Source organism: Hyla sarda, chromosome 1, assembly GCF_029499605.1.
Source record: "Hyla sarda isolate aHylSar1 chromosome 1, aHylSar1.hap1, whole genome shotgun sequence".
Taxonomy (NCBI): Eukaryota; Metazoa; Chordata; class Amphibia; order Anura; family Hylidae; genus Hyla; species Hyla sarda.
The window spans coordinates 367,257,803-367,280,781 of NC_079189.1; the positions used below are offsets into that span (position 1 = coordinate 367,257,803).

Sequence of the window (22,979 nt, forward strand, 5' to 3'; positions counted from 1 at the left end):
AAGGTTTTGTCTGAAATTATTTAACACAGGCAAATTTCCAAATAACAGTCTATTAATTAAGTAATTCATAAATTTCACCTGTTAAAAGTAAAAAAAAAAAAAAGTTTTATTCCAAAGCTATCATAAAAACAACTTAAGAGAATCTGTTTATACAAGGTAAGGCTACATTCACACTGACGTTTGTCTCCGGCAGTGTGAAGCCAGTTATTTTAGGATAGCGTATGGCGGGAGAAGAAAAAATAATAACATTCACGGGTCATAACGGTAGTGTGAAAGGTGCCTAAGCGTGCATTTAATGCCGATTGTAAACACAGGTTACCTTTTTTTAAATCTGTTGCAGTGTTCTAAAGAGTATTTATATCTAAATACAGTCATGGCTGTAAATGTTGGCACCCCTGAAATTTTTCAAGAAAATGAAGTATTTCTCACAGAAAAAGATTGCAGGAACACGTTTTGCTATACACGTTTGTGTGCGCCACACTAAGCATGGACAACAGAAAACTGTGAGGACATGAGAACCAAAATTGTGGAATCATATCAACAATCTCAAGGCTACAAGTCCACCTCCAGTGATCTAGATTTGCCTCTGTCCACAGTGCGCAACATTATCAAAAAGTTTGCAACCTATGGCACTGTAGCTAATCTCCCTGGGCGTGGATGGAAGAGAAAAATTGATGAAAGGTGTCATCGCAGGATAGTACGAATGGTGGATAAGCAGCCCCTAACAAGTTCCAAAAGATATTCAAGCTGTCCTGCAGGCTCAGGGAGCATCAGTGTCAGCAGGAACTATCCATCTATATTTAAATGAAATGCTATGGCAGGAGACCCAGGAGGACCCCACTGCTGACACAGACAAAAAGCAAGACTACATTTTGCCAAAATGAACTTGAGTAAGCCAAAATCCTTCAAGGAAAAAGTCTTGTGAACATTTGTGACCAAGATAGAGCTTTTAGGTAAAGCACATCATTCTACTCTTTACCGAAAACGGAATGAGGACTACAAAAGAAAAGAACACAGTCCCTACAGTGAAATATGGTGGAGGTTCAATGATGTTTTGGGGTTGTCTTGCTGCCTCTGGCATTGGGTGCCTTGAATGTGTGCAAGGCATCATGAAAGCTGAGGATTACCAATGGATTTTGGATTGACCTGTACAGCCCAGTGTCAGAAAACCGGTTTTGTGTCCGAGATCTTGTGTCTTCCAGCAGGACAATGACCTCAAACATACGTCAAAAAGCACCCAGAAATGGATGGCACCAAAGCATTAGAGAGTTCTGAAGTGGCCAGCAAGTCCAGTCCAAATCTAAATCTCATTGAACACCTGTGAAGAGATCTTAAAATTGTTGTTGGGAAAAGGCACCCTTCCAATGAGAGAGACCTGGAGCAGTTTGCAAAGGAAGAGTGGTCCAAACATTCCGGCTGAGGTGTAAGAAGCGACTGATTTCAGTTATTTTTTCCACAGGGTGTACAACCAAATATTACATTAAGGGTGCCAATAATTTTGTCCAGCCCATTTTTGGAGTTGTGTGATATTCCGTCCAATTCGCTTTTTCCTCCTTTTTTGGTTTAGTTCCAATACACACAAATGGGAATAAACATGTGTATAGCAAAACATGTGTTACTGCAATTCTTTTCTGTGAGAAATACTTCATTTTCTTCAAAAATGTCAGGGGTGCCAACATTTATGGCCATGATATACAAATCCTAATATGCAAATGATCTTTTGGGGGCACTGGGGGCATTTCCCAGCTCCTTAGTGCACCCATTCTTCCTGCCCTGCTGGTAGTGGGAACATGCCCAGTGTTCCATGATCATTTGCACATTAGGATTTTCCTGTCTCCAGATCGTTGCAAGTTTTGAAAAAGGTAACATACCCTACAGATCAGCATCACCCGCACTGTTACTCTCTCCAGGGGGTTATTAGCCAACAGCAGCTGCACCACACTCAAACAGGTGACAGGTTTTCCCCTCCGTTTCTGTTGCTTTTAGCCTCATTCCCCATAATTGAAGGATGCCTTCTCACAAAACCTTATTGTAAATAGGTCACTGACTATCTACATTATAAACTAATCCAGCAGTTATAGTTCTGGCCACCAAGCCTAAAAAGTGCATATTTACTGTGCTGCAGAGGAAGCTTTTCAGCAGCCTCCTCACCATCACCACATGGCGGATTAAAGGGGAAGTTGACATCTTTATATAGATTAGGCCATGCTTGGTAAACTCTGCTAAAGTAGTCAGTAAGCACTCCTACGGTATATTGTTCCTATGTCCCTGGGATGTATTGTAAAGCTCTCTAAATGCTGTTAAAAAGCAGCTCAGGCAGGATCGCTGCCCCATAACTGTGTACTTAAAAGAAATTAAAAATAAGTTTTGATCAGAAACTAGGAAGAACGAAGCAAATATATCTATATGTGCCACTCCTTTTAAGAGACTTGCTTTCATGCAAGAGAGCTAAAAACACATGTACTAGACACAATTCCCTCTGTACATAATTTTTATTATTTACATAATACAATATAGCATGAGTATGTGCAATACATAAATATGAACTATCTGTACACATTTGCATATCTAGTAACTCAGAACAGAAATACAAGTTTGAAAGCAAAAATTAAAAGAAAAACAGAAAAACAAATATGATGCTAGGGAGGAGTAAAATGAGTTCAGGGCAGAACACAAATAAAATCTTAAAGTGAGGCTGAGGATCATACAAACTATTTACAGATGAGAACAGGCAATACCACAACACTACTCTAAAAAAGGACTCATCTAAAAAGGAGGAAAAAATAAAATAAAATAAAAAAGGCTCATACAAACCTTCCATTATAACACAGAAGTGATATTACCAGACAAGCATCAGTGAAGTTTACTGTCTTTTCTAGAGTAGTTTTTGTACAAAGCTGTAGATAATGCAGCCCATGCAGTAAAACCAAGAAAATTACAGTCTTACACCCAAGTAACAATTGAAAACTATAAATGTGAGCAGCCCCTCTTATCGTGGTTCCTGGTAGCACTCATGGAAGAACTAACATTAACAACACACCTCAACCCTCTACAACAAAATAGTTCTACAGCAGCCAAGTAAGGTATGGTTTTCATGCAAGTCTGTGCAAGTGAATCACATTGTAAAACCTCCAGTAATGGGCAAAAAGCCATTAGATTACCTTACTAAATCCAAGGGAAGAGGGAGGGGGGAAACAAAAAAAAAAAAAAAAAAAAAAAAACGCATGTGCGCACAGCAAACTAAAAATAAAAAGTTTGTTTAATGGGATTGAAACTATGGGCCAGGTTTATTGGGATTAACCTGTAAAATTCTGAATTTCTGGTGACATTCAGTGTAACCACAAATAGAAAAGGCACTGTAGGGTTCACAATAAATACAATACATTAAAACCCTGCAGGATTAGGTTGTGAGTGCACCAGACCAGCTGTGACATTTCACATGCCATAATATATGTGAAAGATTGTAAAAAGTGAAATTCAATGCAGAAAAAAAAAAATCATAAATAATCATCCACTCCACAGAAATAGTAACCAGTGAATTGATGGACAAATTAAAGAATGAAATCCAGCACCACATACAGTGTAGGGGCTGTATACTTAAAGGGGGACTCCGGTGGAATGTTTTTTTTTTAAATCAACTGGTGCCAGAAAGATAAACAGATTTGTAAATTACTTCTATTTAAAAATATACCCTTCCAGTACTTTTTAGCAGCTGTATGCTACAAAAGGAAATTTTCTTTTTGAATTTCTTTTGCCTTGACCACAGTGCTCCCTGCTGAAACCTGATGCCTGTATCAGGAACTGTCCAGAGCAGGAGAAAATCCCCATAGCAAACCTAATGCTGCTCTGGACAGTTCCTGACACGGACAGAGGTGTCAGCAGAGAGCACTATGGCAAAGACAAAAAAATAAGTTCAAAGAGAAAATTTTCCTCTGTAGCATACAGCTGCTAAAAAGAAAAGTACTGAAGGCTTAAGATTTTCTAATAAAAATAATTTACAAATCTGTTTAACTTTCTGGCATCCGTTCATTTAACAAAAAAAATATAAAAAAATAAAAAAAAGGTTTCCACCGGAGTACCCCTTTAACAGAACAGTGTGAACTCTTCCTTGTATTGCTTGTTTTAAATGCAGTTCAAGAAAACTGAAAAGGAAATGTAATGAATCATATGGACATGAATGCAATTATGCTCTGTAGAGTCTGTGTCAATACGAATGGTGGAAAAAGGCTGGCACACTGCGTCATTGAACAAAAAAATAAAATAAAATAAAAAGTTACAAGGGCAGGGGGGAATAAAATGCAGCTATGGTGAACACACCCGAGTCCTTCCAGCAAGCCTGCTATACAGTACAGACAGAATACTAGCCATCTGTCGCAGGCATGCAGATTTTAGGCCTTAAGTTTGGCACATTCGCAAGTTAACATTTTCTCAACCAAATATTCATTCAACTACAAAAAGGTGTAAAACCATTGCTGATCCATCCAAGTTCTGAGAGCTCAGGAACACAAAACGGAAAAAAAAAAATATATATATATGTGTGTGTGTAAAAGAAGGGCTGTATCACCTATTCATTCAATTTTGCCTGTAACACTCAAAACATCCTAAAATAGAGAAAAAAAATCGTAGACATCACAAAAAAAATGTTTAACATTTGAAAGAAACATGCATCTGCTCCTTAATGTTTTCCTAGGATATATTAAAATCAGAACCAAGAGAAGAAGAAAAATAAAAATAAAGTCAGTCTTCACAAATTGTAGTTTTATATTCTCTGTATTTTTTCTGCCACAACAACAGGGTTTTCTTTCCTTATTTTTGCTGCAGCCTCTGCTTTATAATCATAGGGGCAGTTGTGCTTGTCAGAGTAGCGATGAAGTCCACAAAACAGATTCCCACAACGGCAGTCAAAACCTGAAGAGAAAAAAAACAGTACAATTAGATCTTAGACAGCAAAGCACAGGGTTTCTACCCAACCAGCCTCTTTTGTACGCCGTTCACCGTGTGGTCAAACGGATGTTTGGAGTTTTTTGGGGTCTGTACAATTAAAACAATACCCAATTTGTACAGTTTAAAAAAAATAAAAATAAATAAATCTAAAGTTTCAGTAGTGATTTTTGACAACTATAACCATTTTTCCATATACTGAGCCGTTACGTTTTTATTTTTTAAAACACACTATTAGTTAATATAGAAAAATGGTATGATCCATCATTAGATGGCTCACAGAGGTCATAACAGTACCTATGTACTGCATTGATCCATCATGTGGTCTATTGATACAGCCTGCCCACAGATGCTGAGGAAAGAGCTCCTGCTGCCAGGACAATGTAATCTCCATCTAAACACTGCTGTATGTCAGATGTTAGCGGCAGCCCCCAGTACCTGAAATCAGCAGGGGTAGGGGGGGTCTATCAGGCTCAAATCAGGAGCCCACTCCACACACCCTTAGCAGCAACAGTAATGGGTCACAAAGGGCTTAAGACTGGCCAGTCTAGTCAGTTTACTCTTTTTTGTATGTTCAAATTTTCTATTGAAGTCTATTGAGAGATGTTAATGGAAGGGTGTTCACTATGCAGATGTGAACCCAGTGAGTGTCCTCAGCAAAATTTCTACCTATAAAAGGATACAAGAACCTATAGGAAGTCCAGCAATATTTTATCTATGGGGGTCCATGTCATCACATCTCATGTAAGTGCCACAGACACTTCTACAGATTATTGGTGAAGATGCAAAGAGTCACTCATCTAATATCCATTGCCTATTTGCATTCTAAAGGTTGGATAAACAGTTTGATGTGCCTCCAAACTAAAAGCTTTACTGCTGGGACCCTAGCAGTCACAATTAAAAGGTTAATTGTTCACCCACTATGGGACTTGGGACAAGGCTATGTTTAGTAGTCCCGGAGACAGTGAGTGGAGAAGTGGTTGCCACTTGATTCACTTATGGGACAAATGTTCTACAATGTCATGATCGGCATAACACCTTTACACATATAAAACACATGATAAGTATTATACCTGTAAGACCAATCTTCTTCCTGCACATGAAACACCTGTTCTTCTTTGGTTTGGGGAGTTCGGGAGTTTTCTCCTCATTTTGAGATGTACTGGGCTGAGATACTGAAGGACTTGGCTGAGTCACAACTGAAATGAATAAGAATGTATTAATGTACGGAAATCTCAGACTTCAGTATAGAGACAAGTCTGATATCTCTTAGGATCACTGCTGAATGTATTGAGCCCTTCTAGGTTGGTGAGATTATCACTGCAGTCAAACAAACAAGAATTATGGGAAACGGACAGATTTAGTTGCTTTTTCAAATAAGTTCCAGAGTTTAAAGGGGTACTCCGGTGCTAAGACATCCCCTATCCAAAGGATAGGGGATAAGATGCCTGATCGCGGGGGTCCCGCCGCTGGGGACCTCCGTGATCTTCCACGCCACACCCCTTTAGAATCAGCCCCTGGAGCGTGCTCGCTCCGGGTCTGATTACTGGCGATCACGGGGACGGAGCATAGTGACATCACGGCTCCGCCCTCGTGTGACATCACGTTCTGCCCCCTCAATGCAAGCCTATGGGAGGGGACATAACAGCCGTCACGCCCCCTCCATAGGCTTGCATTGAGGGGGCGGGGCGTGATGTCACTATGCGCCATCCCCGTGATCGCCAGTAATCAGACCAAGAGTGAGCACGCTCTGGGGGCTGATTCTAATGGGGTGCAGCGTGGAAGATCACGGGGGTCCCCAGTGGCGGGACCCCCGCGATCAGGCATCTTATCCCCTATCCTTTGGATAGGGGATAAGAAGTCTTAGCGCCGAAGTACCCCTTTAACTAGCTGTGAAGAAGTCACATTAAAAAGGAAAAACCTATCAGCCTGTTCACCCACACTTAACCCAATACACAGGGTTATAGTGCAAGTGAACAGGAGACCGATGTGGGCTCTCTGCCCTGCAGTCTGACGCCCGGTCCCTCTGAAGAGCAGCTTCTTCTGTAAATTGCGAGCTGGAGGCGGGCCCACCTGCTGGATTTAAATATTTTAAATTGGTCTCTGGTCCTGTGAATGCCTGTGCCTACTGAACGCTCACGTGACCAGCGATCATGAATATTCAAATCCAGCCTGTGGCCCACCTCCAGCACGCAATTTACAGAAGAAAGAAGCCGATCTTCAGAGGGACCGGGCACCAAACTGCAGGTAGGTATATTAGTCAGAGAGCCCGCATCAATCTCCTGTTCAACTGTACTATAACCCGGAGTATTTAGTTTAGTGTGGGTAAATAGGCTGACCGTTTTTCTTTAAGGAATTTGTAGGGTAACAAAGCATGACTTTAAATCATGTTTTTATTCTATTGCAGATGCCTTTAAACATGACTAAATTTGATCTGAGTATACAAAAAAAAAGATAATAATAATAATAAATAAAACACACGGTATGTTACCCAGTACCTAATCCTGATCATGTATATGTAATTTTATGTCTATCACCCATATTTCACTTAGGAAAATTTTATTTAAAAAAAATTGTATAAAATTGTATATTACAGCTGTTCAATGTCTTTTCAGTTGTCTTAGAGAGAGGGGAATTGTCCTCTTGGCTGCACTGTGATGACTACTCCCTCTCCCTCACTCACTCACTCTGCTGACTTGCTGCTCTTGGAGGGGCCTGGCAGTCCTACTCTAATCCTTTCCTCTCTGGTTTCATGCTGTACACACACACACACACACACACACACACACACACAATTATTGGAGAATGCCTGTACTCTACCATCACAGACAATATGGCGAGTGTATAACTTACATCTTCCTATGTCATTCATGTGTGTCATCCTTAGGCAGTCCTGTAATGCTGGGACTTGTAGTTTTGGAATAGTTGGAGGTACAGTGTTTGGATAACTTTTACTGCAGTGTTGCCTTCAGCTGGGTGCCTACAGCTTTTGCAAAACTATAACTCCCAGCATGCCTAGACATCCTTTTGACTGTCCAGGAGTTTTAGTTTTGCAACAGCTGGAGGCACATGATTGGTAAAACTTTGTGTTACAGCAGTGTTGCTGCAAGTTGTGTTCCTCCTGCAGCCTTGCCAATCAGCCATCTCGTGTCCATGACCCTTGGACACACTCTTGCTGCTGTGGGACTCATCAATGTCCCAAGAGGTATGGGGATCCCTAGTGCTGGGATTTTTAAAGGCAGTTTTCTTTAATAAAAATGTGGAAAATTTTTAAAGAAGTATATTAGAAAAACTATTGTTTTGCCAAGATATACAACATAAGTTTTTATATCTGACAGTGTCCATTTAACCATGATCTAATGTACCTGGTTCTGAGGATTCTGTTTTTGGAGACGTCACATTATCTTCTCTTGAAATGCTCATTTCTGTCATTTGCTGTGTTACAGGTAAAGCAGCCACATTTCTACAAACGCACAAAAAAAATCAAATCAATAAATAAATCACACACGTAAACTTACATTTGTCTTAGGGCAATAATTCTGGGTTATTGTACATTTTGTAACAAAATGGAAGAACAAACCATTTGTATAGACCGAACTCACCAATTCAAAGGAAATAAAATCTTACCTAATAAAGGATATTCATTGTGTAATGAGAAGTTAGGCAAAGAATGCTTTTACTTTCCATTCTGATTCAGAGATTTTTTTTTTCGTGACATATTCTACTTTAAACATAGTGGTAAATTTTCGGCGTTCCTTGCATCCTTTCTTGGTGAAAAATCCCAAAATTTTATGAAAAATTTGAAAATGTAGCGTTTTTTTTAACATTGAAACTAGGGATCGACCGATTATCGGTATGGCCGATAATCACGATTTTGGGCATTATCGGTATCAGCAATTACCTTGCCGATAATGCCCCGCCCCCGACCCGCCGCGACCGCCCCCCCTGCGTCGCACCACCCCCATCCCCGGTTTTACAATTACCTGTTCCCGGAGCCCACGCTACTTCTTGCTCCTGCTGCGTCCTGCATTACGCTGTGCGCAATGACGAGTGACGCGACGTCACCCTCAGTGCGCACAGTGACAGTTCAGGAGGACGCCACCGGAGCCAGATGTGGAGTGGACCCCGGGAACAGGTAATTATAAAACCGGGGATGGGGGAGACAATGGGGCCGGTGCGGTGCGAGGGGGGGGGGGGGGGCGGTTGGGGTCGGTCGCGGCCCGCTTTAAAATCAATGATCTGCAGCGGTGTCGCGGGGGGATAAATAGCCGATAACTTATACCAGAATATCGGTATAAGTTATCGACTATATCGGTATAAGTTATCGACTATCGGTCTTAACCTCCACCGATTATCGGTATCGGCCCTAAAAAACAGATATCGGTCGATCCCTAATTGAAACTCTGCTTATAAGGAAATTAGACACCCCAAATTACAAATTGATTCACATATACAATATGTCTTTATATTTGCATCATAAAGTTGACATGTTTTTACTTTTGGAAGACCTCAGAGGGCTTCAAAGTTCAGCAACAATTTCCCAATTTCTCAGGAAATCCCCCCCCCCAAAAAAAAAAAAAAAAAAAAAAAAAAAAAAAAAAAAAAAAAAAACTGTAACCCAATTTCTCTCAAGTAAGGAAATACCCAATATGTGGATGTAAAGTGCTCTGCGTGTGCACTACAAGGCTCAGAAGGGAAGGAGCGACCATGGGATTTTGGAGAGTTTTTCTGAAATGGTTTTTGGGGGGCATGTCACATTTAGGAAGCCCCCATGGTGCCAGTACAGAGGGGAAAAAAAATAAATAAAAATAAAAATAAAAAAACACAGCATGGCATACTATTTAGGAAACTACAGCCCTCAAGGAACATAACAAGGGGTACAGTGAGCCTTAATACCCCACAGGTGTTTGACAACTTTTCGTAAACATTGGATGTGCAATTTTTTTCCCCCCCTCACAAAAAAATACTGGTTTCCCCCCCAAATTTTACAAGGGGTAATAGGAGAAAATGCCCCCCAAAATTTGGAACTCCATCTCTTGAGTATGGAAATACCCCATGTGTGGAAGTCAAGTACTCTGCGTGCATACTACAATGCTCAGAAGAGAAGGAGTAAAATTTGGCTTTTGGACAGCAAATTTTGCTGAAATGGTTTTCAGGGGGCATGTCGCATTTAGGAAGCCCCTATGGTGCAAGAACAGCAAAAAAAATAAAAAAAACACACATTGCCTACTATTTTGGAAACTACACCCCTCAAGGAACGTAACAAGGGGTACAGTGAGCCTTAACACCCCACAGGTATTTGAAAAATTTCCGCTAAATTTGGATTTGAAAATGAAAAATTCGATTTTTTTTCACTAAAATGCTGGTGTTACCCCAAATTTTACATTTTCACAAGGTGTAATGGAAAAAATGGGGTTACAAATTTCGGGAGTCTTTTTCTCCCGAGTATGGAAATACCCCATATGTGGACGTTAAGTGCTCTGCTGGCAAACTACAATGTTCAGAAGAGAAGGAGCGCCATTGAGCTTTTGCACCCCTTATTAAATTCCAAAACAGTTCAGCCATTTCAGCAAAATTTGCTTTCCAAAAGCCAAATGTGACTCCTTCTCTTCTGAGCACTGTAGTTCGCCCGCAGAGCATTTTACATCCTAACATGGGGTATTTCCATACTCAAGAGATTGGGTTACAAATTTTGGGGGGCATTTTCTCCCATTACACTTTATAAAAATGGTATACATTTTGGGAAAAAACTGCACTTTAGTGAATTTTTTTTTTCTCATTTACACATCTGACTAACGAAAAGTCGTCAAACAACTGTGGGGTTTAAAGGCTCACTGGACCCCTTGTTACGTGCCTTGAGGGGTGTAGTTTCCAAAATGGTATGCCATGTGGGGGGTTTTCTGCTGTTCTGGCACCATAGGGGCTTCCTAAATGTGACATGTCCCCCTAAAAACCATTTCAGAAAAACTCGCTCTCCAAAATCCCACTGTCGCTCCTTCCATTCTGAGCCTCTACTGTGCCCGCCGAACACTTGACATACTCATATGAGATATTTCCTTACTCGAGAGAAATTGGGTTACAAATTTTGAGAGGATTTTTCTCCTTTTACCCCTTGTAAAAATTTAAAAACTGGGTCTACAAGAACACGAGTGTAAAGAATGAAGATTTAGAATTTACTCCTTCACTTTGCTGCTATTCCTGTGAAACACCTAAAGGGTTAACACACTTCCTGAATGTAATTTTGAATACTTTGAGGGGTGCAGTTTTTATAATGGGGTCATTTGTGGGGTATTTCTAATAAGAAAGCCCTTCAAACCCACTTCAAACCCGAACTGGTCCATGAAAAATTCGGATTTTGAAAATTTTGTGAAAAATTGGAAAATTGCTGCTGAACTTTGAAGCCCTCTGATGTCTTCCAAAAGTAAAAACATGTCAACTTCATGATGCAAACAAAAAGTAGACATATTTTATATGTGAATCAAAATATAATTTAGAATGTTTATTTTCCTTACAATTTTCTCATCAAATTTTGGAATTTTTCACTAAGAAATTATGCAAGTATCGACAATTTTATCAATAACAAAGTAGAATATGTCACGAAAAAACTGTCTCGGAATCAGAATGAAAGGTAAAAGCATCTCAGAGTTATTAATGCTTAAAGTGAAAGTGGTCAGATGTGCCAAAAACGCTCTGGTCCTACAGTGAAAATTGGCCTGGTCCTTAAGGGGTTAACATAGGAGTAGGCTCATAAAGGGAGCTCTGTTGCAGCTTAATAGATGTCTAAGCATACACATTTTGCTGCAGATTTTCCTACACATTGACTTCAATGGAACACACACAGCAACAGAAATTGTGCAGTAAGATACGCACATGTGAATGTACCCTAAGGGTTTACACTGCAGATTTGAAGCCATGTTCAGTCATTTAGTTTACATTAAAATATGCTGCATAAAATCTGCAGCATTCTGTACGTGTGAATAGGTGTACCCTCAACCAAAGGAGGTTTGTGGATATAAGGAATTGTTCCATTCACTGACAGCAAACAGATTTTAACCCCTTAAGGACTCAGCTTTATTTTACAATTCTGACCACTATCACTTTATGCATTAATAACTCTGGAGATGCTTTTACCTATTGTTCTGATTCAGAGATTGTTTTTCATGACATATTCCACTTTAACATAGTGGTAAAATTTCAGCATTACTTGCATCCTTTCCTGGTTAAAAATCCCCAAACTCTCTGCTTGTAAGGAAAATAGACATTCCAAATAAATTATATACCGATTCACATATACAATATGTCTACTTTATGTTGGCATCATAAAGTTGACATGTTTTTACGTTTTGATGACATTAGAGGGCTTCAAAGTATAGCAGCAATTTTCACGAAAATTTCAAAAATCTGAATTTTTCACGGACCAGTTAAGTTTGAAGTGGATTTGAGGGGCCTTTCTGTGAGAAATACCCCATAAATTACCCAGTTATAGAAACTAAACCCCCAAAAGTGTTCTGCGGGTTCACAACATGGCTCAAGAGGGAAAGAACAACTGTGGGATTTTTTTTTTCGTGCTGAAAACACCCCCCCTCGGCTTATACTCGAGTGAACTCTCCGCCCTCAGTGGTCTTCAACCTGCGGACCTCCAGAGGTTTCAAAACTACAACTCCCAGCAAGCCCGGGCAGCCATCAGCTGTCCGGGCTTGCTGGGAGTTGTAGTTTTGAAACCTCTGGAGGTCCGCAGGTTGAAGACCACTGCGGCCTTCGACATCATCCAGCCCCCTCTCACCCCCTTTAGTTCTGTACTCACCTCCGCTCGATGCTGGTCCGGTGCTGCAGGACTGTGTAGTGGTTTCGGGCTGCATCTTCACCGGGGAGGCCTCTTCTCCGGGCCTGGAATAGTCACGTTGCCTTGACGACGACGCAGAGGTACGTTCATTACCAACGTCCCTCTGCGCCATTGTCAAGGCAACGCCTCTATTCCTGCCCGAAGCATGGAGAAGAGGCCCCCTGGTGAAGATGGCAGCCCGGAACCACTATCCCACCTGACGACCGCCCCACCGGACAGTCCTGCAGCACCGGACCAACGCCGAGCGGAGGTGCTGCAGGATGATGTCGAAGGCTGCAAGGGTCTTCAACCTGCGGACCTCCAGAGGTTTCAAAACTACAACTCCCAGCTGGGAGTTGTAGTTTTGAAACATCTGGAGGTCCGCAGGTTGAAGACCACTATATCAGACATTGACAAGCGGTGATGATGACAAGGGGATGCTGAAGGGGGGGGGGTGGGGTGGGGATGACGACAAGGGGGGTGTGGGATGATGACAGGTGGTAATGATGAAGGGGGGGGGGGGGATGATGACAGGGTGATGATGATGAGGGTGTTAATGACGGGGGTCTTGATGATGACAGGGGGGGGGGGATGATGTATTTCCCACCCTAGGCTTATACTCTAGTCAATAATGTCGCATTTAGGAAGACCCTATGGTGCCAGAACAATAAATAAAAACATGGCATACTATTTTGTAAACTACACCCCTCAAGGAACGTAACAAGGGGTACAGTGAGCCTTAACCCTATCACAGGTGTTTGACGACTTTGTTAAAAAATAAAATAAAAAATAAAATAAAGAATTCTCACAAAAAAAAAAAAAAATCCAAAATTTGACATTTTTACAACCCCGTTGTAACCCCATTTCTTCAGAGTATGGAAATACCCTATGTGTGGACGTCAAGTGCTCTGTGGGTGAACTACAATGCTCAGAAGAGGAGGAGCGCCATAGAGCTTTTGGAAAGAATTTGTTTGGAATAGAAGCGTTTACAAAGCCCCCCGTGGGGCCAGAACAGTGGACACCCCCCCACACGTGACCCCATTTTGGAAACTACACCCCTCACAGAATTTAATAAGGCGTGCAGTGAGCATTTACACCTCACTGGCGTTTGACAGATCTTTTTAACAGTGGGCAGAGCAAATGAAAAATTACATTTTTCATTTTCACGGACCACTGTTCCAAAAATCTGTCAGACGCCTGTGGGGCGTAAATGCTCACAGTACCCCTTATTACATTCTGTGAGGGGTGTAGTTTCCAAAATGGGGTCACATGTGGGGAGGTCCATTGTTCTGGCACTATGGGGGGGGCTTTGTAAACACACGTGGCCTTCAAAAGCCCAATGTCGCTCCTTCTCTTCTGAGCATTGAAGTGCACCCGCAGAGCAATTTACATCCACATATGGGATATGTTCTTACTCAGAAGAAATGGGGTTACAAATTTTGGGGGGGGGGGGGGCTTTTTTCCCTATTTTCCCTTGTGAAAATGAAAAATTTAGGGTAACACCAGCATTTTAGTGAAAAAAATTTCTCTTCATTTTCCCATCCGACTTTAACGATGGGAAAATGTGGGGTGTTAAAGCTCCGTGAGGGGTGTAGTTTCCAAAATGGGGTCACATGTGGGTATTTCTTTTTTTGAGTTTATGTCAGAACCGCTGTAAAGTCAGCCACCCCTGTGCAAATCACCAATTTAGGCCTCAAATGTACATAGTGTGCTCTCAATCCTGAGCCTTGTGCGCCCGCAGAGCATTTTACGCCCACATATGGGTTATTTCCACACTCAGGAGAAATTGCTTTACAAATTTTGTTTCCCCCCCCCCTTTTACCTCTTGTGAAAATAAAAATTATGGGGCAACACCAGCCTGTTTTATTTATTTATTTTTTTTTACACCAATTACACTAGCAGGCTGGTGTAGACCCCAACTTATCCTTTTCATATGTGGCCCTAAAAACTGTTTCCTTGAATTAAGACAGGGCTCCGAAGTGAGAGAGCGCCATGCGCATTTGTGGACTAGATTAGCGATTGCATAGGGGTAGACATTGGTAATCACTGGTGTAGAATACGCCTAACAGGGTGCCTCCATCTGTTGCTAAACTCCCAGCATGCCTGGACAGTCAGTGCTGGAGGCTCCGTTTTGGAAACAATGCCGTACAATATGTATTTCATTTTTATTGGAGGGGGGGGGGGGGGGTCGCTGACAGTGTAAGGGGTGTATATGTAGTGTCTTACCCTTTGTTATGTGTTAGTGTAGTGTTTCTAGGGTACATTCACACAGGCAGAGGTTTACAGTGAGTTTCTCACTAGGAGTTTGCGCTGCAGCTCATACTTTAAGCAGGAAACTTACTGTAAACCCACCCTTGTGAATGTATACCTCCAGCTGTTTCAAGACTACAACTCCCAGCATGTACTGACAGACCGTGCATGCTTTTGCCACAGCTGGAGGCACATGGTTGGAAAACCTTCAGTTAGGTTCTGTTACCTAACTCAGTATTTTCCAACCAGTGTGCCGCCAGCTGTTGCAAAACTACAACTCCCAGCATGTATTGATCGCCGAAGGGCATGCTGGGAGATGTAGTTATGCAACTACAACTCCCAGCATGCAGAGACTGCTGTTTGGGCATGCTGGGATTTGCAGTTTTGTAACATCTGGAGGGCTACAGTTATTGACCACTGCACAGCGATCTCCAGATTGTGACCCTCCAGCTGTTGCAAGACTGCAAATCCCAGCATGCCCACACAGCAAACAGCTGTCTCGGCATGCTGGGAGTTGTAGTTTTGCAACATCTGGAGGGCTACAGTTTAGAGATCACTGTATAGTGGTCTCAAACTGTAGCTCTCCAGATGTTGCTAGGCAACTCGCTGGCTTCCGTAGGATCCAAGAAGTCGTATCGCCGTCCTCTTCTGCCGCCGATCCCCGCCTGCTGCCGTCGGATGGCCAAGTGGCTCAGCGCCGGTCCCTGTCCGTTTCCCAGTTCTGCTCCGCCTATTGTGGGAGGGCAGAACAGGGAAACAGAAAGTTAACCGCCCCCCCCCCCCCCCCCAACCCTCGATCTGCTATTGGTCATCACTTCTATACGCCCAATAGCAGGGATGGGAGGGGTGGCACCCCTGTCACCTCACTCCTATCCCTTCAGGGGGATCGTGATTGTCTTGGAAAACCCCAATCCCCCTTATTTTGTAGGTCACTATAGACCCAGAATAGGCGCAAATCGCCGATGTGAATTCACCAGCGATCACCAACATTGGGGGGGGGGGGGTTGGTACTCGGGGTGTTGGGGTCTGATGACCCCCTGGGGTGCCTGCTGATAGATATTAGCAGTCACCCCGGTCCTGTCCCCACCCGGTAAGCCCTTGGTCTTTAACAGGTTAAACCGCATGGTCAATGGCGTACGTGCAAAAAAATTCCAAAGTCCATAATAGTGTATTTTTGCTCACTTTTTATATCATGAAAAAAAATAGCGATCAATAAGTCCAATCAATACAAAAATGTTATATATACAAAAAATGGTACTGCTAAAAACCTCAGATCAAAAAAAAAAAAAAATTAGCCCTCATATCACCCCATACACAGAAAAAAAAAAAAAAAAAAAAAAAAAAAAAGTTATAGGGGTCAGAAGAAGACAATTTTAAAACATATACATTTTCCTGCATGTAATGATTTTTTTCATAAGTACGACAAAAATCACACCTATATAAGTATGGTATCATTTTAATCGTATGGACCTATAGAATAAAGGGAAGGTGTCATTTTTATCGAAAAATTTACTGTGTAGAAACGAAAGCCCCCAAGAGTTACAAAATTGCGTTTTTCCTTGTCGCACAATGATTTTTTTTTCGTTTCGCCATAGATTTTTGGGTAAAATGATTGAAGTCATTACAAAGTAGAATTGGTGGCACAAAAAATAAGCCATCATATGGATTTTTAGGTGCAAAATTTAAAGAGTTATGATTTAAAAAAGGTAAGGAGGAAAAAAAAAACTAGTGCAAAAACGGAAAAACCCTCAGTCCTAACGGGGTTAAAAGAAAAGAAAAATATTTTCTAGTGGAGTACCCTTTAAAAGGCAGTTAATTATACAAACACTATACTAGAAAGTTGCAAAACTTCTTTATACACTTAAACTTTCTTTACATACAACACTTGATTCTACTATCTTTGGAAATTTCGAAAGTAGCAGTAAAATGAAGGCACTACAAACGGAGAGAAATGACAGGCGGGGGGCACAAACTGTAAACACCAACCAGCTTCTTTATTCTTCCGGTGCATATAGACAACGCGCCCGATCATAATAGTTCAGCATGTGATACACCTATCAAAAGGGCACAACACAAAGATTGTAATCCCACTTAAAACTTTTAGTCTTCATTTACCTGGATTTGTCCGAAGGGCTGCCAGCATCACTCTCACAGTTGTTCAGTGCAGTTTCTACTCTCTGTATAGATGCAGATTCTGCGGTCGGACTATTAGAACCACTGGCTGCTCCTGGATAAAAACAAATAAGGCACATATTTTAGTCCATTACTAGTATATAGTAACATATGCGAGTAACCTCTAGAACTGGTGGCCTGCTCTCCTGAAACTACAATGTGAGGGCCAGTATAAATGACTGTCACACTATCCAGAACACCGATCCCATTTACTGGAAACACAAAGGGCAGTCATTAGCTTATGTATGCAGTCACTACACTCCATAACCAACAATGGCACAAACCGGATAGCATTAACAATGTAGAAGGCATTCAAATCATGGACAATTTGTAAAACAGCCCAAAAACATATAAAGTTTTACCACTTGAACAGAAAACCATGGCCAAACCAAAAAGCAGTGCTGGCAAGTAATTTACTTCCCCTCCAATTTCTCAATATTTATACAGGAAGTAACAGTCCCCCATAAATACTAGAAATGCAATTCTCTTGACTTTGTATGTTTAAATCAACGAGAAGAAGGTAATAAGTAGATGTCAAACCCCTTCCGCAGTAGTCTCCTGTTGGATTATCAAAAATATGCTTAACTGCTCTTGGAAACTTAAAGGGGTACTCCGCCCCTAGACATCTTATCCCCTATCCAAAGGATAGGGGATAAGATGTCAGATCGCCGCGGTCCCGCTGCTGGGGACCCCGGGGATTGCTGCCGCAGCACCCCGCTATCATTACTGCGCAGAGCGAGTAATCAAAAAATCCCGTAGATTTGAATGGGATTTTGTAACGGCCGTTTATTAAAGGTTTTCTTAACGGGACATTGTAACGGGTCTTTAAAAGGGAGCAACAGTATAGTGTGAAAGGAGCCTGAGATGTAAAGAGATAGGCTAAACACCAGTCACTACATGGTTATTTACCTTTATTATATAATTTATGATATTCCTCAACTTTGACCCATATTTTATAATGTGAAGGATTTTTTTTTTTTTTTAAAGAATTATGTAGTTTACAAGATTTCAAATGTCATCTGGCACTCTCCCCAGATAGCATTCCCGATAAGGTTCATGCCATCACATTAAGCATCGTTTTGCCAGTTAGGGGCAGGGTCATCACTTATAGCAGGCAGCCTAAATATAAAATGCTACAGGAATGTGAAGGGTTATTTATAACTGACACATTTCCTGTTATTCTGCCACGTGCATCCTATTGGCTGCTCTAAAGCAGTTTCTGAAAGTAAGTCCTAGATGTACAGATAAAATCAGGCTGGCATAGTGTACACTGACAAAATAATGCAAGAGGGTCATTCATGACAACATGCAGCATGTAAAAAAAATTATTTTCTTTATGCTAGTAACCCTTCAGGTGGTATTCACACGTACAGTATTCTGCACATATTTGATACATAGGATTTAAAGCTGCAGATTTCAATGTACACCAACTGACTGAGCACGACACTATATCTTCAGCTTTAAATCCTGCACATCAAATATGTGCAGGATTCTGTACATGCAAATATACCCTTATGGTAGGGACATATTTCATGCTGTAGATGTGATGACAGAAATCACAAGAGTGAACTCCCTGCTGCGGCTGGGTAGCTCTGCGTTTCCTGCTTGTAGGGGCAGATTTCCCATCCGCTAAGAGCAGGCCCTGTGAAATCCCCCGCTACCAGCAGCCACACAGAGCTACCCAGCCCCAGCAGTGAGATCACTTGTGACTTCTGCCAGCCCATGCATGCCATGTGACCCCCCACCTTTAACCCCTTAAGGACTCAGGGTGTACCTGTAAGTCCTGAGTCCGCTCTATAATGCGGGCCACAGGTCTGTTAGGGTGGGTTCACACAACGTTTTTGCAATACAGTTTTTTTTTTCTTCAGGTTTTTGATTAACCCCTTAACTGCGCCGGCTCCCGCGATACGAAGCGGGATCGGGCCGCGATCCTGCATTATATCGCTTCGGTCCCGGCGCTCATCAACGGCCGGGACCCGCGACTAATACCACACATCGCCGATCGCGGCGATGTGCGGTATTAACCCTTTAGAAGCGGCGGTCAAAGCTGACCGCCGCTTCTAAAGTGAAACTGAAAGTATCCCGGCTGCTCAGTCGGGCTGTTCGGGACCGCCGCGGTGAAATCGCGGCGTCCCGAACAGCTGATCGGACACCAGGAGGGCCCTTACCTGCCTCCTCGGTGTCCGATTGACGAATGACTTTTCCGTGCCTGAGATCCAGGCAGGAGCAGTCAAGCGCCGATAATGCTGATCACAGGCGTGTTAATACACGCCTGTGATCTGTGTAAAAGATCAGTGTGTGCAGTGTTAGGTCCCTATGGGACCTATAACACTGCAAAAAAAATGTAAAAAAAAAAAAAAAAAAAAAAAAAAAAAAGTGTTAATAAAGGTCATTTAACCCCTTCCCTAATAAAAGTTTGAATCACCCCCCTTTTCCCATAAAAAAAATAAGTGTAAAAAAAATAAATAAAAAATAAACATGTGGTATCGACGCGTGCGTAAATGTCCGAACTATAAAAATATATAATTAATTAAACCGCATGGTCAATGGCGTACGCGCAAAAAAATTCAAAAGTCCCAAAAAGCGTATTTTGGTCACTTTTTATACCATAAAAAAAAAAAAAAAAAAAAAAAAAAAAAAGTGATCAAAAAGTCCGATCAAAACAAAAATCTATATCTATAAAAACTTCAGATCACGGCGCAAAAAAAGCGTCCTCATACCGCCCTGTACGTGGAAAAATAAGTTATAGGGGTCAGAAGATGACATTTTTAAACATATAAATTTTCCTGCATGTAGTTTAGATATTTTCCAGAAGTGCGACAAAATCAAACCTATATAAGTAGGGTATCATTTTAACCGTATGGACCTACAGAATAATGATAAGGTGTCATTTTTACCTAAATATGCACTGCGTAGAAACGGAAGCCCCCAAAAGTTACAAAATGGTGTTTTTTTTTTCGATTTTGTCGCACAATGATTTTTTTTTCCGTTTCGCCGTGCATTTTTGGGTAAAATGACTAATGTCACTGCAAATTAGAATTGGCGACGCAAAAAATAAGCCATAATATGGATTTTTAGGTGGAAAATTTAAAGGGTTATGATTTTTAATCATAACTTTCTGTATACGGTTGAAAACCGTATAGGGTTTGAAAAGTGATGTCCGGTTGCATCCGTTTTTTTTAGGAAAAAAAAAAAATGTATACGTTTTGAACTTTTCACTCCATTCTGAATAAAGTTTCACTTGTTTGATTGAAATTCCAAGAAAAAAAACTGTGCAAAGTAAAAAACCGTATGGTGAAAACTGGATGGAACTGTACGCACACACAGTTCTGTATGGTTCCCATTGGCTCCCATGTTAAAAAATAAATAAAAAAAAAGACTTATATGGGTCAATACGGTTTTTCACCTGGACCAAAAACCGTGGTAGACCACGGTTTTCTGTCCAGAAGAAAAAAATAAATAAATAAAATAAGGAAAAAATCGTGTTGTGTGAAAAACGGTGACACACGTATACAATATGGTGCATACGGTTTTGGATGTTAAGTCTATGGCCACGGTTTGCTGTACGGTTGCATACGATTTTTTTTAAAAACATATCCAAAAACTGCATAGAAAATCGTGGTGTGAATCCACCCTTACCCTCGTCTGGACGAGCACACATGTCCCTACTGTTAAGCTTGACTAGCTGTGTACTTTGTATTCCCGGATTGAAGATCCAAGCCGTTGACAAACTATCACACCAGTGTGGTGAGTGCATTCATTCATATTGTATATGGACTGTTCTATATCTGAAGCTGCCTCCCTGGAATAGCACCCCACAATGGACAAGCATTCCTTTGTTGCTCCTAGACAGATAAGCAGGCTAGCAGTGCCTAGTGATTACATTTCTCTTCTATTACTCACATTCAGTTTCAGGCTGGGTTCATTAGGAAATTAAAGAAGAAAAAAAAACAAAAAAAAAACCCCGAAACAACCAGTCAAAATAGATATAAAAAGCAGTAGTTCGTTCTGTGTTCTATTAACCCCTTAATGAAAAACAGCCACTTTTTGGCCTTTAGGACCAAGACTTGTTTTTCCTAATCTGACCTGCCTCACTTTAACCCCTTAACGACGCAGGACGTAAATGTACGTCCTGGTGATGTGGTACTTAACGCACCAGGTACGTCCCGAGCATAGCCGCGGGCATCGGAGCGATGCCGGCATCATGCACGGCAGGTCCCGGCTGTGGATCGCAGCCAGGGACCCGCCGGTAATGGCGGACACCCGCGATCGTCCGCCATTAACCCTTCAGATGCCTTGATCAATAAAGATCACGGCATCTACAGCATCGCGATCACTTAACAGGATGATCGGATCGCCCGCAGCGCTGCCGCGGCGATACGATCATCCTGCACGGCAGACGGAGGTCCCCTCACCTGCCTCCGCGGCCTTCCGGAGTCTTCTGCTCTGATCTGCCTTCCCGCAGACCAGAGCAGAAGATGACGATAGCACTGAACAGGATTAGCAATCGAATGGTTGTTATTAATAGTCCCCTATGGAGACTATAATAGTGTAAAAATTTAAGTTAAAAAATAAATAAAAATAAAAAAATAAAAAGGGGGAAAACCCCCTCCCCCAATGAAAACTTTAATTGTCCCATTTTCCCTATTTTACCCCCAAAAAGTGTAAAAAAAATAAAATTAAAAAATTATATACATATTTGGCATCGCCGCGTGCGTAAATATCCGTACTATTAAAATAAAATCACCCCACACAAAAGAAAGGGGATGTACTCAAATACCTATACAAGATACATAAGGTCCTGTGGTATACACACTAGCTATAGAACCAAAAAGGAAAATAACCCACTTAAAGACGGACCATTTGTAAAACTGAATACGTTTTATTTATTAATAGTTCCAAAAATACATAAAACAAACACAGCGTGGACAAACATAAGTGGGAACCAGGGAGCGAGGGGAGACAGTACATAAAGAAATTGTCCGGGTGCACTAGCCTATGGCATATGAAGACGGGTAAGTCACAGGGTAGGCATATAAGTATGTAAATATGAGACATGTACAAGGGCAAAAAACGCCTCAAAATGGTGAACATTTATACAGGTCTCATAAATAAAGTGCCAATATATACAAAATAAACTGTAATGCTGTAGGAAGTTATTAGCATGCTAACCGGACTAAAGAGAAAAGAACCACATGCAATGATGGCACAAATCAGTAGGCTCCCTCCCCAGCTACCCACCAGACCTCCGACGCATTTCACCCAACGGGGCTTTGTCCAGGAGTGGTAGGCAACTGGGGTGGGGTATATTATATATAGACAGCCGGCCAATCACAGTAATTTCTAAGTTAAAGATCTTACCTAAACGCCATTATACACTCCGGCGCCATTACTATCCTCCACCACACTACGCCACTTCCGGGCATTCTATGTAAGGTCTTAAAAGGGCCAAGGCAAAATGGCCGATTGTAAACCCTAGAGCAAAAAAACTACTCGGCGGCTCCTAAAACATGGCCGCCGAGCATGGGCATTTTGTAAGGTCCCGTATCTATACAGTGGGCCACAAAAACATGGCCGCACCCATGCGAAAAAGGGCTACATAAATATGGACGCCCTGTAAAGGTACACTAATACAATTACCATGTAAACAAAATATAGCAGCGGTACTTGTAAGGAGGACTAAGGTGCAGGAGTGCATATAATAGGCATAAAATACATACAAAAATATATATACATATATGTAGAAATCACATAGGGAAGTAATCTTAATCCTTTCAGTACTTATGAGCTGCTG

The 22,979-nt window shown here is 41.6% G+C and overlaps 1 protein-coding gene across 2 annotated transcripts in view; it reads right to left on the bottom strand.

Annotated features, from left to right (window-relative positions):
• Positions 1–2,473: 2,473 nt before the first annotated feature.
• The window catches only part of ZFAND5 (zinc finger AN1-type containing 5), a 32,112-nt gene continuing 11,606 nt past the window's right edge, over positions 2,474–22,979 (bottom strand). For both annotated transcript variants that reach the window (XM_056523101.1, XM_056523109.1), the window contains exons 3-6: positions 17,129–17,240; positions 8,307–8,404; positions 6,015–6,140; positions 2,474–4,908 (exon numbers count right to left, since the gene is read on the bottom strand). In XM_056523101.1, coding sequence (XP_056379076.1) covers positions 4,760–4,908; positions 6,015–6,140; positions 8,307–8,404; positions 17,129–17,240 — 485 coding nt within the window. In that variant the 3' untranslated portion in view covers positions 2,474–4,759. The remainder of the gene's footprint in view (positions 4,909–6,014; positions 6,141–8,306; positions 8,405–17,128; positions 17,241–22,979) is intronic.